Source organism: Mustelus asterias, unplaced genomic scaffold, assembly GCF_964213995.1.
Source record: "Mustelus asterias unplaced genomic scaffold, sMusAst1.hap1.1 HAP1_SCAFFOLD_2107, whole genome shotgun sequence".
NCBI lineage: Eukaryota > Metazoa > Chordata > Chondrichthyes > Carcharhiniformes > Triakidae > Mustelus > Mustelus asterias.
Window position 1 is genome coordinate 23670 of NW_027592052.1, and position 14578 is coordinate 38247.

The window sequence follows — 14578 nt, forward strand, 5'->3', positions numbered from 1 at the left end:
GCCCCCCCTCCCCCCTCGCGCGCCCCCCCTCCCCCCCTCGCGCGCCCCCCCTCCCCCCCTCGCGCGCCCCCCCTCCCCCCCCTCGCGCGCCCCCCCTCCCCCCCCTCGCGCGCCCCCCTCCCCCCCCTCGCGCGCCCCCCTCCCCCCCCTCGCGCGCCCCCCCTCCCCCCCCCTCGTGCGCCCCCCCTCCCCCCCCCCCCCTCGCGCGCCCCCCCTTCCCCCCAAACCCTCCTCAGTTCCTTCCCGTTATTGTTGCCAATGGAAGGTGTGCTTTATGTTGGCAGATTCCGGACAAGGCCCGCGTCGCTCCCAGCGCCATTGATGCCAAGAGCAAGTTTCAACAACTGATTCAGGTAGAGTTTGGTCTCCTGCTTTATGTTGATTCCACCCCCTTTCTTGTCAGTGTCATTTACTGCCCAGTGAAGGCCACTCTGCCCATCGTCTCTGTGCCAGCTCAACAATGAGCCCCCCACCCATCCCCCCTCAGCCTCACCCCAGCGTTTGATCCGTGATGCAGCAGGTTACAGCTCTGTGAAGATCCAGACACCTTCTGAACCAGCTGAGAGTTCGTGCCAAGGCTGAAAGTTCCAGACTCCACAACCCTCGGGTTCAACACCTTGTCCTCACCGCCCCTCACATTGATCTCCCAATCCCTGCCCCCAGTCACTGACGTGTTCAAATCAGCACCTTCTTCCCACAAACTCTGTCCGACCCCTTCCCCCTCACCCCCACCCCGACCCCTCACCCCCACCCCGACCCCTCACCCCCACCCCGTCCCCTTCCCCCTCGCCCCCACCCCGACCCCTCACCCCCACCCCGACCCCTCACCCCCACCCCGTCCCCTTCCCCCTCACCCCCACCCCGTCCCCTTCCCCCTCGCCCCCACCCTGACCCCTCACCCCCACCCCGACCCCTCACCCCCACCCCTTCCCCTCACCCCCACCCCTTCCCCCTCACCCCCACCCCGACCCCTCACCCCCACCCCTTCCCCTCACCCCCACCCCCTTCCCCCTCACCCCCACCCCTTCCCCTCACCCCCACCCCTTCCCCTCACCCCCACCCCTTCCCCCTCACCCCCACCCCGACCCCTCACCCCCACCCTTCCCCTCACCCCCACCCCTTCCCCCTCACCCCCACCCCGACCCCTCACCCCCACCCCGACCCCTCACCCCCACCCCGACCCCTCACCCCCACCCCGACCCCTCACCCCCACCCCGACCCCTCACCCCCACCCCGACCCCTCACCCCCACCCCGACCCCCCACCCCGACCCCTCGCCCCGTCCCCTCGCCCCGTCCCCTCGCCCCGTCCCCTTCCCCCTCGCCCCGTCCCCTTCCCCCTCGCCCCCACCCCGTCCCCTTCCCCCCCCGTCCCCTTGCCCCTCAACCCCGTCCCCTTCCCCCTCGCCCCGTCCCCTTCCCCCCCACCCCGTCCCCTTCCCCCTCACCCCGTCCCCTTCCCCTCGCCCCCACCCCGTCCCCTTCCCCCTCGCCCCGTCCCCTTCCCCCTCGCCCCCCCCCCCGTCCCCTTGCCCCTCGCCCCGTCCCCTTGCCCCTCGCCCCCGTCCCCTTGCCCCTCGCCCCCACCCCGTCCCCTTGCCCCTCGCCCCCACCCCGACCCCTCACCCCCACCCCGTCCCCTTGCCCCTCGCCCCCCACCCCGTCCCCTTGCCCCTCGCCCCCCACCCCGTCCCTTGCCCCTCGCCCCCCACCCCGTCCCCTTCCCCCTCGCCCCGTCCCCTTCCCCCTCGCCCCGTCCCCTTGCCCTCGCCCCCGTCCCCTTGCCCCTCGCCCCCACCCCGTCCCTTCCCCCTCGCCCCCACCCCGTCCCCTTGCCCCTCGCCCCCACCCCGTCCCCTTCCCCCTCGCCCCCACCCCGTCCCCTTGCCCCTCGCCCCCACCCCGACCCCTCACCCCCACCCCCGTCCCCTTGCCCCTCGCCCCCCACCCCGTCCCCTTGCCCCTCGCCCCCACCCCGTCCCCTTGCCCTCGCCCCCCACCCCATCCCCTTGCCCTCGCCCCTCGCCCCCACCCCGTCCCCTTGCCCTCGCCCCCACCCTGTCCCTTACCCCTCACCCCCACCCCGTCCCCTTCCCCCTCGCCCCCACCCCTCTCCCTCTCCCCCATCGCCTCCACCCTGTCCCCTTCCCCTCGCCCCCACCCCTCTCCCTCCCCCCTCGCCCCCACCCCTCTCCCCCCCCATTGCCCCCACCCCGTCCCCTTCCACCTCGCCCCCACCCCTCTCCCTCCCCCCTCGCCCCCACCCCTCTCCCTCCCCCCTCGCCCCCCACCCCTCACCCTCCCCCCTCGCCCCCCACCCCTCTCCCTTCCCCCTCGCCCCCCACCCCTCTCCCTCCCCCTCACCCCCAACCCCGTCCCCTTCCCCCTCACCCCCCACCTCGTCCCCTTCCCCCTCGCCCCCACCCCTCTCCCCCCCCCCCATTGCCCCCACCCCGTCCCCTTCCACCTCGCTCCCACCCCTCTCCCTCCCCCCTCGCCCCCCACCCCTCTCCCTCCCCCCTCGCCCCCCACCCCTCTCCCTCCCCCCTCGCCCCCCACCCCTCTCCCTTCCCCCTCACCCCCCACCCCGTCCCCTTCCCCCTCACCCCCACCCCGTCCCCCTCACCCCCACCCCGTCCCCCTCACCCCCACCCCGTCCCCCTCACCCCCACCCCGTCCCCCTCACCCCCACCCCGTCCCCCTCACCCCCCACCCCGTCCCCCTCACCCCCCACCCCATCCCCCTCGCCCCCCACCCCTCTCCCTCCCCCCTCGCCCCCCACCCCCTCTCCCTCCCCCCTCGCCCCCCACCCCTCTCCCTCCCCCCTCGCCCCCCACCCCTCTCCCTCCCCCCTCGCCCCCCACCCCTCTCCCTCCCCCTCACCCCCCACCCCGTCCCCTTCCCCCTCACCCCCACCCCGTCCCCCTCACCCACACCCCATCCCCCTCACCCCCACCCCGTCCCCCTCCCCCTCACCCCCACCCCGCCCCCCTCACCCCCCACCCCGTCCCCCTCGCCCCCCACCCCTCTCCCTCCCCCTCGCCCCCCACCCTGTCCCCTTCCCCCTCGCCCCCACCCCCTCCCTCCCCCTCGCCCCCCGCCCCGTCCCCTTCCCCCTCACACCCACCCCGTCCCCTTCCCCCTCGCCCCACCCCGTCTCCTTCCCCCTCGCCCACACCCCGTCCCCTTCCCCCTCGCCCCCACCCTGTCCCGTTCCACCTCGCCTCCCCCCTCGCCCCCCTCCCCCGCGACCCTCCGCCGCGACCCCTCCCCCGCGACCCCTCCCCCGCGACCCCTCCCTCGCGACCCCTCCCCCGGGACCCTCCCCCGCGTCCCCTCCCCGCGACCCCTCCCCGCGACCCCTCCCCACGACCCCTCCCGCGACCCCGCCCCGCGACCCCTCCCCCACGCCCCCTCCCCCCGCTCGCTCCCCCGCCCCCTCCCCCTCCCCCGCCCCCTCCCCATCGCCCCCTCCCCATCGCCCCCTCCCCATCGCACCCACGCCGCCTCCGCCCTCTCGCCCCCGCCCTCTCGCCACCCCCCTGCCCCCGCCCCCTCTCCCTCGCCCTCTCGCCTCCGCCCCCTACCCCTCGCCCCCTCACCCTCGCCTCGCCCCCGTCCCTCCCCCTCGCCCCCTCACCCTCGCCCCCGTCCCTCCCCCTCGCCCCCGTCCCTCGCCCCCGTCCCTCCCCCTCGCCCTCTCGCCCTGTCCCTCCCCCTCGCCCTCACCCCGTCCCCCTCGCCCCTTTCCCCGTCCCCCTCGCCCCTTTCCCCTCGCCCCCTTCCCCCTCGCCCCCTTTCCCCTCGCCCCCTTTCCCCCTCGCCCCCTTTCCCCCTCGCCCCTTTCCCCCTCGCCCCCTTTCCCCCTCGCCCCCTTTCCCCCTCGCCCCCTTTCCCCCTCGCCCCCTTTCCCCCTCGCCCCCTTTCCCCTCGCCCCCTTTCCCCCTCGCCCCTTTCCCCCTCGCCCCCTTTCCCCCTCTCCCCCTTTCCCCCTCTCCCCTTTCCCCTCTCCCCCTCGCCCCCCTCCCCCTCGCCCCCCTCCCCCTCGCCCCTCCCCCTCGCCCCCCTCCCCCTCGCCCCCCTCCCCCTCGCCCCCCTCCCCCTCGCCCCCCTCACCCTCGCGCCCCTCCCCCTCGCCCCCCTCTCCCTCGCCCCCTTCCCCCTCGCCCCCTCCCCCTCGCCCCCTCCCCTCACCCCCTCCCCCTCGCCCCCCTCCCCCTCGCCCCCTCCCCCTCGCCCCCCTCGCCCCCCTCCCCCTCGCCCCCTCTCCCCCTCACCCCCGCCCCTTCGACCTCGACCCCACCCCAGACCCCTCCCCCCCCCGGCCCCCACCACCCCTTCCCCCCGCACCCCCTCCGCACCCTCCAGCCCCACCCGGACCCCTTCCCCCCCCCCCAGCCGGCTCCCTCCGCTCGGCCCCCTCCCCTCGGCCCCCTGGCCCCCCTTGGCCCTTCCCCCTCCCCCTCGGCCCTTCGCCCTCCCCCCACGCCTGCTCCCCCTCCTCCCCTCACCCCATCGCCTCCTCCCCTCCCCCTCGCCCCCTGTGTGGGCGTCGCCGGCTCAGTGTCGGTGTCGCCGGCTCAGTGTCGGTGTCGCCGGCTCTGTGTGGGTGTCGCCGGCTCTGTGTGGGCGTCGCCGGCTCTGTGTCGGTGTCACCGGCTCAGTGTCGGTGTCGCCGGCTCAGTGTCGGTGTCGCCGGCTCAGTGTCACCTGCTCAGTGTCGGTGTCTCCGGCTCAGTGTCGCCGGCTCAGTGTTGGTGTCGCCGGCTCACTGTTGCCGGCTCTGTGTGGGTGTCGCCGGCTCAGTGTCGGTGTCGCCGGCTCAGTGTCGGTGTCACCGGCTCAGTGTCGGTGTCGCCGGCTCAGTGTCGGTGTCGCCGGCTCAGTGTCGGTGTCTCCGGCTCAGTGTCGGTGTCGCCGGCTCAGTGTGGGTGTCGCCGGCTCTGTGTGGGCGTCGCCGGCTCTGTGTCGGTGTCACCGGCTCAGTGTCGGTGTCGCCGGCTCAGTGTCGGTGTCGCCGGCTCAGTGTCACCTGCTCAGTGTCGGTGTCTCCGGCTCAGTGTCGCCGGCTCAGTGTTGGTGTCGCCGGCTCACTGTTGCCGGCTCTGTGTGGGTGTCGCCGGCTCAGTGTCGGTGTCACCGGCTCAGTGTCGGTGTCGCCGGCTCAGTGTCGGTGTCGCCGGCTCAGTGTCGGTGTCTCCGGCTCAGTGTCGGTGTCGCCGGCTCAGTGTCGGTGTCTCCGGCTCAGTGTCACCTGCTCAGTGTCGGTGTCTCCGGCTCAGTGTCGCCGGCTCAGTGTTGGTGTCGCCGGCTCAGTGTCGGTGTCGCCGGCTCAGTGTCACCTGCTCAGTGTCGGTGTCTCCGGCTCAGTGTCGCCGGCTCAGTGTTGGTGTCGCCGGGCTCACTGTTGCCGGCTCTGTGTGGGTGTCGCCGGCTCAGTGTCGGTGTCACCGGCTCTGTGTGGGTGTCGCCGGCTCAGTGTCGGTGTCGCCGGCTCAGTGTCGGTGTCGCCGGCTCAGTGTCGGTGTCGCCGGCTCAGTGTCGGTGTCGCCGGCTCAGTGTCGGTGTCGCCGGCTCAGTGTCGGTGTCGCCGGCTCAGTGTCGGTGTCTCCGGCTCAGTGTCGGTGTCGCCGGCTCAGTGTCGGTGTCTCCGGCTCAGTGTCACCTGCTCAGTGTCGGTGTCTCCGGCTCAGTGTCGCCGGCTCAGTGTTGGTGTCGCCGGCTCAGTGTCGGTGTCGCCGGCTCAGTGTCACCTGCTCAGTGTCGGTGTCTCCGGCTCAGTGTCGCCGGCTCAGTGTTGGTGTCGCCGGCTCACTGTTGCCGGCTCTGTGTGGGTGTCGCCGGCTCAGTGTCGGTGTCTCCGGCTCAGTGTCACCTGCTCAGTGTCGGTGTCTCCGGCTCAGTGTCGCCGGCTCTGTGTGGGTCTCGCCGGCTCAGTGTCGGTGTCTCCGGCTCTGTGTGGGTCTCGCCGGCTCAGTGTCGGTGTCTCCGGCTCAGTGTCGGTCTCGCCGGCTCTGTGTGGGTGTCACCTGCTCAGTGTCGGTGTCTCCGGCTCAGTGTCGCCGGCTCTGTGTGGGTCTCGCCGGCTCAGTGTCGGTGTCTCCGGCTCTGTGTGGGTCTCGCCGGCTCAGTGTCGGTGTCTCCGGCTCTGTGTGGCTGTCGCCAGCTCTGTGTGGGTGTCGCGGGCTCTGTGTGGGTGTCGCCGGCTCTGTGTGGGTGTCGCCGGCTCTGTGTGGGTGTCGCCGGCTCTGTGTGGGTGTCGCCGGCTCTGTGTGGGTGTCGGCCGGCTCTGTGTGGGTGTCGCCGGCTCTGTGTGGGTGTCGCCGGCTCTGTGTGGGTGTCGCCGGCTCTGTGTGGGTGTCGCCGGCTCTGTGTGGGTGTCGCCGGCTCTGTGTGGGTGTCTCCGGCTCTGTGTGGGTGTCTCCGGCTCTGTGTGGGTGTCTCCGGCTCTGTGTGGGTGTCGCCGGCTCTGTGTGGGTGTCTCCGGCTCTGTGTGGGTGTCTCCGGCTCTGTGTCGGTCTCGCCGGGTCTGTGTCGGTCTCGCCGGCTCAGTGTGGGTGTCGCCGGCTCAGTGTCGGTCTCGCCGGCTCTGTGTGGGTGTCGCCGGCTCTCTGTCGGTGTCGCCGGCTCTGTGTGGGTGTCGCCGGCTCTGTGTGGGTGTCGCCGGCTCTGTGTCGGTGTCTCCGGCTCTCTGTCGGTGTCACCGGCTCAGTGTCGGTGTCGCCGGCTCAGTGTCGGTGTCGCCGGCTCAGTGTCGGTGTCGCCGGCTCAGTGTCGGTGCCGCCGGCTCTGTGTGGGTGCCGCCGGCTCTGTGGGGTGTCGCCGGCTCTGTGTGGGTGTCGCCGGCTCTGTGTGGGTGTCGCCGGCTCTGTGTGGGTGTCGCCGGCTCTGTGTGGGTGTCGCCGGCTCTGTGTGGGTGTCGCCGGCTCTGTGTGGGTGTCGCCGGCTCTGTGTGGGTGTCGCCGGCTCTGTGTGGGTGTCGCCGGCTCTGTGTGGGTCTCGCAGGCTCTGTGTGGGTCTCGCAGGCTCTGTGCCGGTGTCGCCGGCTCTGTGTGGGTGTCGCCGGCTCTGTGTGGGTGTCGCCGGCTCTGTGTGGGTGTCGCCGGCTCTGTGTGGGTGTCGCCGGCTCTGTGTGGGTCTCGCAGGCTCTGTGTGGGTCTCGCAGGCTCTGTGTCGGTGTCGCCGGCTCTGTGTGGGTGTCGCCGGCTCTGTGTGGGTGTCGCCGGCTCTGTGTGGGTGTCGCCGGCTCTGTGTGGGTGTCTCCGGCTCTGTGTGGGTGTCTCCGGCTCTGTGTGGGTGTCTCCGGCTCTGTGTGGGTGTCGCCGGCTCAGTGTCGGTCTCGCCGGCTCAGTGTCGGTCTCGCCGGCTCAGTGTGGGTGTCGCCGGCTCAGTGTGGGTGTCGCCGGCTCTGTGTGGGTGTCGCCGGCTCTCTGTCGGTGTCGCCGGCTCTGTGTGGGTGTCGCCGGCTCTGTGTCGGTGTCTCCGGCTCAGTGTCGGTGTCTACGGCTCTGTGTCGGTGTCTCCGGCTCTGTGTCGGTGTCACCGGCTCAGTGTCGGTGTCGCCGGCTCAGTGTCGGTGCCGCCGGCTCTGTGTGGGTGTCGCCGGCTCTGTGTGGGTGTCACCGGCTCAGTGTCGGTGTCGCCGGCTCAGTGTCGCTCTCGCCGGCTCAGTGTGGGTGTCGCCGGCTCTCTGTCGGTGTCGCCGGCTCTGTGTGGGTGTCGCCGGCTCTGTGTCGGTGTCTCCGGCTCAGTGTCGGTGTCTACGGCTCTGTGTCGGTGTCTCCGGCTCTGTGTCGGTGTCACCGGCTCAGTGTCGGTGTCTCCGGCTCAGTGTCGGTGCCGCCGGCTCTGTGTGGGTGTCGCCGGCTCTGTGTGGGTGTCGCCGGCTCAGTGTCGGTGTCGCCGGCTCAGTGTCGGTGTCGCCGGCTCAGTGTCCGTGTCGCCGGCTCTGTGTGGGTGTCGCCGGCTCTGTGTGGGTGTCGCCGGCTCAGTGTCGGTCTCGCCGGCTCAGTGTGGGTGTCGCCGGCTCTCTGTCGGTGTCGCCGGCTCTGTGTGGGTGTCGCCGGCTCTGTGTGGGTGTCGCCGGCTCTGTGTGGGTGTCTCCGGCTCTGTGTGGGTGTCTCCGGCTCTGTGTGGGTGTCGCCGGCTCTGTGTCGGTGTCTACGGCTCTGTGTCGGTGTCACCGGCTCAGTGTCGGTGTCGCCGGCTCAGTGTCCGTGTCGCCGGCTCAGTGTCGGTCTTGCCGGCTCTGTGTGGGTGTCGCCGGCTCTGTGTGGGTGTCGCCGGCTCTGTGTGGGTGTCGCCGGCTCTGTGTGGGTGTCGCCGGCTCTGTGTGGGTGTCGCCGGCTGTGTGGGTGTCGCCGGCTCTGTGTGGGTGTCGCCGGCTCTGTGTCTGTGTCTCCGGCTCTGTGTGGGTGTCGCCGGCTCTGTGTCTGTGTCTCCGGCTCTGTGTGGGTGTCGCCGGCTCTGTGTGGGTGTCGCCGGCTCTGTGTGGGGTGTCGCCAGCTCTGTGTGGGTGTCGCCGGCTTGTGTGGGGTGTCGCCGGCTCTGTGTGGGTGTCGCCGGCTCTGTGTGGGTGTCGCCGGCTCTGTGTGGGTGTCGCCGGCTCTGTGTGGGTGTCGCCGGCTCTGTGTGGGTGTCGCCGGCTCTGTGTGGGTGTCGCCGGCTCTGTGTGGGTGTCGCCGGCTCTGTGTGGGTGTCGCCGGCTCTGTGTGGGTGTCGCCGGCTCTGTGCGGGTGTCGCCGGCTCTGTGCCGGTGTCGCCGGCTCTGTGTCGGTGTCGCCGGCTCTGTGTCGGTGTCGCCGGCTCTGTGTCGGTGTCGCCGGCTCTGTGCCGGTGGCGCCGGCTCTGTGCCGGTGTCGCCGGCTCTGTGTCGGTGTCACCGGCTCTGTGTCGCTGTCGCCGGCTCAGTATCGGTGTCGCCGGCTCTGTGTCGGTGTCGCCGGCTCTGTGTCGGTGTCGCCGGCTCTGTGTCGGTGTCGCCGGCTCTGTGTCGGTGTCACCGTCTCAGTATCGGTGTAGCCGGCTCTGTGTCGGTGTCACCGGCTCTGTGTCGGTTTTGCCGGCTCTGCGCCGCCCTCGCCGGCTCTGTGCCGGTGTCGCCGGCTCTGTGTGGGTGTCGCCGGCTCAGTGTCGGTCTCGCCGGCTCTGTGTCGGTGTTTGCCGGCTCTGCACCGCCCTCGCCGGCTCTGTGCCGGTGTCGCCGGCTCTGTGTCGGTGTCTCCGCCTCAGCGCTGCCCTCGCCGGCTCAGTGTCGGTGTCGCCGGCTCTGTGTCGGTGTCGCCGACTCAGTGTCGGTGTCTCCGCCTCAGCGCTGCCCTCGCCGGCTCAGTGTCGTTGTCGCCGGCTCAGTGTCGGTGTCTCCGCCTCAGCGCTGCCCTGGCCGGCTCTGTGTCGGTGTCACCGGCTCAGTATCGGTGTCGCCGGCTCAGTGTCAGTGTCGCCGGCTCTGTGTCGGTGTCTCCGCCTCAGCACTACCCTCGCCGGCTCAGTGTCGGTGTCGCCGGCTCAGCACTACCCTCGCCGGCTCAGTGTCGGTGTCTCCGCCTCAGCGCTACCCTCGCCGGCTCTGTGTCGGTGTCGCCGGCTCTGTGTCGGTGTCTCCGCCTCAGCGCTGCCCTCGCCGGCTCAGTGTTGGTGTCGCCGGCTCAGTGTCGGTGTCTCCGCCTCAGTGTCGGTGTCGCCGGCTCAGTGTCGGTGTCGCCGGCTCAGTGTCGGTGTCGCCGGCTCAGTGTCGGTGTCTCCGCCTCAGCGCTACCCTCGCCGGCTCAGTGTCAGTGTCGCCGGCTCTGTGTCGGTGTCTCCGCCTCAGCGCTGCCCTCGCCGGCTCAGTGTCGGTCTCGCCGGCTCAGTGTCGGTGTCGCCGGCTCAGTGTCAGTGTCGCCGGCTCAGTGTCGGTGTCGCCGGCTCAGTGTTGGTGTCTCCGGCTCAGTGTCGGTGTCGCCGGCTCAGTGTCGGTGTCACCGGCTCAGTGTCGGTGTCACCGGCTCAGTATCGGTCTCGCCGGCTCAGTGTCGGTCTCGCCGGCTCAGTGTCGGTCTCGCCGGCTCAGTATCGGTGTCGCCGGCTCAGTATCGGTCTCGCCGGCTCAGTATCGGTGTCGCCGGCTCAGTATCGGTGTCGCCGGCTCAGTATCGGTCTCGCCGGCTCAGTATCGGTGTCGCCGGCTCAGTATCGGTCTCGCCGGCTCAGTATCGGTGTCGCCGGCTCAGTGTCGGTGTCTCCGGCTCAGTGTCGGTCTCGCCGGCTCAGTGTCGGTCTCGCCGGCTCAGTGTCGGTGTCGCCGGCTCAGTGTCGGTCTCGCCGGCTCAGTGTCGGTCTCGCCGGCTCAGTATCGGTCTCGCCGGCTCAGTGTCGGTGTCGCCGGCTCAGTGTCGGTGTCTTCGGCTCTGCGCTGCCCTCGCCGGCTCAGTGTCGGTCTCGCCGGCTCAGTATCGGTCTCGCCGGCTCAGTATCGGTGTCGCCGGCTCAGTGTCGGTGTCGCCGGCTCAGTGTCGGTGTCGCCGGCTCAGTGTCGGTCTCGCCGGCTCAGTGTCGGTGTCGCCGGCTCAGTATCGGTGTCGCCGGCTCAGTGTCGGTGTCGCCGGCTCAGTATCGGTGTCGCCGGCTCAGTGTCGGTGTCGCCGGCTCAGTGTCGGTGTCTTCGGCTCTGCGCTGCCCTCGCCGGCTCAGTGTCGGTCTCGCCGGCTCAGTGTCGGTCTCGCCGGCTCAGTGTCGGTGTCGCCGGCTCAGTATCGGTGTCGCCGGCTCAGTGTCGGTGTCTTCGGCTCTGCGCTGCCCTCGCCGGCTCAGTATCGGTGTCTCCGGCTCAGTGTCGGTGTCGCCGGCTCAGTATCGGTGTCGCCGGCTCAGTGTCGGTGTCTTCGGCTCTGCGCTGCCCTCGCCGGCTCAGTATCGGTGTCTCCGGCTCAGTGTCGGTGTCGCCGGCTCAGTGTCGGTGTCGCCGGCTCAGTGTCGGTGTCGCCGGCTCAGTGTCGGTCTCGCCGGCTCAGTATCGGTGTCGCCGGCTCAGTGTCGGTGTCGCCGGCTCAGTATCGGTGTCGCCGGCTCAGTGTCGGTGTCTTCGGCTCAGTGTCGGTGTCGCCGGCTCAGTGTCGGTGTCTCCGGCTCTGCGCTGCCCTCGCCGGCTCAGTATCGGTGTCTCCGGCTCAGTGTCGGTCTCGCCGGCTCAGTGTCGGTGTCGCCGGCTCAGTATCGGTGTCGCCGGCTCAGTATCGGTGTCGCCGGCTCAGTGTCGGTGTCTTCGGCTCTGCGCTGCCCTCGCCGGCTCAGTATCGGTGTCTCCGGCTCAGTGTCGGTGTCGCCGGCTCAGTATCGGTGTCGCCGGCTCAGTGTCGGTGTCTTCGGCTCTGCGCTGCCCTCGCCGGCTCAGTATCGGTGTCTCCGGCTCAGTGTCGGTGTCGCCGGCTCAGTGTCGGTGTCGCCGGCTCAGTGTCGGTGTCGCCGGCTCAGTGTCGGTCTCGCCGGCTCAGTATCGGTGTCGCCGGCTCAGTGTCGGTGTCGCCGGCTCAGTATCGGTGTCGCCGGCTCAGTGTCGGTGTCTTCGGCTCAGTGTCGGTGTCGCCGGCTCAGTGTCGGTGTCTCCGGCTCAGTGTCGGTGTCTTCGGCTCTGCGCTGCCCTCGCCGGCTCAGTATCGGTGTCTCCGGCTCAGTGTCGGTGTCGCCGGCTCAGTGTCGGTGTCGCCGGCTCAGTGTCGGTGTCGCCGGCTCAGTATCGGTGTCGCCGGCTCAGTGTTGGTGTCTCCGGCTCTGTATCGGTCTCGCCGGCTCAGTGTCGGTGTCGCCGGCTCAGTGTCGGTGTCGCCGGCTCAGTGTCGGTGTCGCCGGCCTTCTGCTTTCTCTCTGTTGTTTATATTCTCTCTGTCTCTCTCAGGGCACGGACATGGATACTTTCAGCTATAAACCCACCCTGCTGTCTGCACAGGTGATTGAGAAGATTAGCCACGTGTTGGACTATCGCTGTATGGTGGCTGGTGGCCAGCCGTCCTTTCTCCTGGGTATGGGGGTAAGTGCTGCAATGATTATAATAATTGGCTGGTCGGCAATGCACAGATAACAACATGACGGTGATGAGAATGGATTCCTGATTCCTACTCTGGGCACACAGATGCAGCTGATTTAAATTCAATGCAGCAGTAAATCTGGATATAATGTTCGTCTCACTCATCATGACCATGAAACTATCATTGCTTCTTGTAGAAATCCATCTCCTGCTGTCTGCCACAGCCCAGACAGACACAGAGTGCTGCCAACTGCAGAACCCTGAGCTCCAGCTCTCAAAGCCCCAGGGGCAGCTGGAATCATCGTGGTGCATCAGCAACGCTCAGTAATTCGTGGATGACACATTCAGAGAGGTGGGAACACCAGAGAGCCAGAGCCCGGGAGCAGAGGGAGAATGGGGGGCCCACAGGGGGCATGAGAAAGGTCTTGCAAACACGGTTAGGGAGAATCCTAAACTATTTTGTAAATACATGATGGGGAAAGAGTAGGGCCCGTAGATAACGGGAAAATACTGCGGATGCTGGAATCTGAAACAAAAGCAGTAAGTGTTAGAGAATCTCAGTATGTCTGACAGCATCTGTGAGAGAAAAGAGCCAACGTTTCGAATCTGGGTGACCCTTCATCAGAGCTGAGGACAAGACAAAGTGTAGGCCCATTAGAGAGCAAGGGACAATCTGTGTGTGAAGCCATCGGACATTGGAAAGGTTTTAAATGGATAATCCTCATTGGTTTTCACTCTGGAGAAGGAGAATGTACATAGAACATTACAGCGCAGTACAGGCCCTTCGGCCCTCGATGTTGCACCAACCAGTGGAACCAATCTAAAGCCCCTCTAATCTACACTATTCCAATATCATCCATACGTTTATCCAATAACCACTTGAACGCTCTCAACGTTGACGAGTCCACCACTGCTGCAGGCAGGGCATTCCACGCCCTTACTACTCTCTGAGTAAAGAACCTACCTCTAACATCTGTCCTATATCTCTCACCCCTCAATTTAAAGCTATGTCCCCTCGTGCTAGCCAACACCATCCGAGGAAAAAGGCTCTCACTATCCACCCTATCAAATCCTCTGATCATCTTGTAGGTACGGAATTCAGGAAAAGGGACTGTGAGGAACTTGCACAGTTTGACACAGGAAATGGGGAGGTATCGGAGGCTATGCCTGGCTCAAAAATGGACAAATCCCCAGGCCCAGATGAATTGTATCCCAGGCTGCTGTGGGAAGCGACGCTGGAAATTGCAGGGGCAGGAGATTAAAAGGGGATTTGAGAAAACACTTGAGGCAAAAAGGGGACACGAGATTGTTTTGGCAGATAAGGCAAAGGAGAATCCAAAGAGCTTCTACAAATACATAAAGAGCAAAAGAGTAACAAGGAAGAGAGTCGGGCCTCTTAAGGATCAACAAGGTCATCTATGTGCAGATCCACAAGAGATGGGTGAGATCCTAAATGAATATTTCTCATCAGTATTTACTGTTGAGAAAAGCTTGGATGTTAGGGAACTTGTGGAAATAAATAGTGATCTCTTAAGGAGTGTACATATTACAGAGAAGGAGGTGCTGGAAGTCTTAAAGCGCATCAAGGTAGATAAATCCCTGGGGCCTGATGAAGTGTATCCCAGGACATTGTGGGAGGCTAGGGAGGAAATTGTGGGTCCCCTAGCCGAGATATTTGAATCATCGATAGTCATGGGTGAGGTGCCTGAAGATTGGAGAGTGGCAAATGTTGTGCCTTTGTTTAAAAAGGGCTGCAGGGAAAAGCCTGGGAACTACAGGCCGGTGAGCCTCACATCTGTGGTGGGTAAATTGTTGGAAGGTATTTTGAGAGACAGGATCTACAGGCATTTAGAGAGGCAAGGACTGATTAGGGACAGTCAGCTTGGCTTTGTGAGTGGAAAATCATCTCACAAATTTGATTGAGTTTTTTGAAGGGGTAACCAAGAAGGTAGATGAGGGCAGTTCAGTTGATGTTGTCTACATGGACTTTAGCAAGGCCTTTGACAAGGTACCGCATGGTAGGTTGTTGCGTAAGGTTCAATCTCATGGGATCCAGGGTGAGGTATCTAAATGGATACAAAATTGGCTTCTTGACAGAAACCAGAGGGTGGTTGTAGAGGGTTGTTTTTCAAACTGGAGGCCTGTGACCAGCGGTGTGCCTCAGGGATCAGTGCTGGGCCCACTGTTATTTGTCATTTATATTAATGATTTAGATGAGAATATAGGGGGCATGGTTAGTAAGTTTGCATGGTTAGTAAGCTTTGGCTCACAGGGCTTAGGCAGAAAGGGCGAGCAGGGGTGAGTTAATTCATTTTTTGCTGTTTCTACCTGGTACTGGCAAGGTATCTAGAGGGGATGGGTGTGCAGGCAGTGCTATGTTCCTCTTGCACTATGTTTGAGGTGAGGGACGACGACAGTGTCCCTGCTGATTACACCTGTGGGAAGTGCACCCATCTGCAGCTCCTCCAAAACCATGTAAGGGAACTGGAGCTGGAGTTGGAGGAACTTAGGATCATTAGGGACGCAGAGGTGGCCATAGACAGAAGCTTTAGGGATACAGTTACTCCGAGGAATGAAAA

General features: G+C 67.1%; 1 protein-coding gene across 1 annotated transcript in view; it reads left to right on the top strand.

Moving 5' to 3' along the window:
• Window positions 1-284: 284 nt before the first annotated feature.
• The window catches only part of LOC144489302 (cap-specific mRNA (nucleoside-2'-O-)-methyltransferase 1-like), a gene marked incomplete at both ends in the record, with an annotated part of 36780 nt that continues 22486 nt past the window's right edge, over window positions 285-14578 (top strand). Inside the window, 2 exons of the mRNA XM_078207178.1 lie at window positions 285-353; window positions 11871-12002. Coding sequence (XP_078063304.1) covers window positions 285-353; window positions 11871-12002 — 201 coding nt within the window. The remainder of the gene's footprint in view (window positions 354-11870; window positions 12003-14578) is intronic.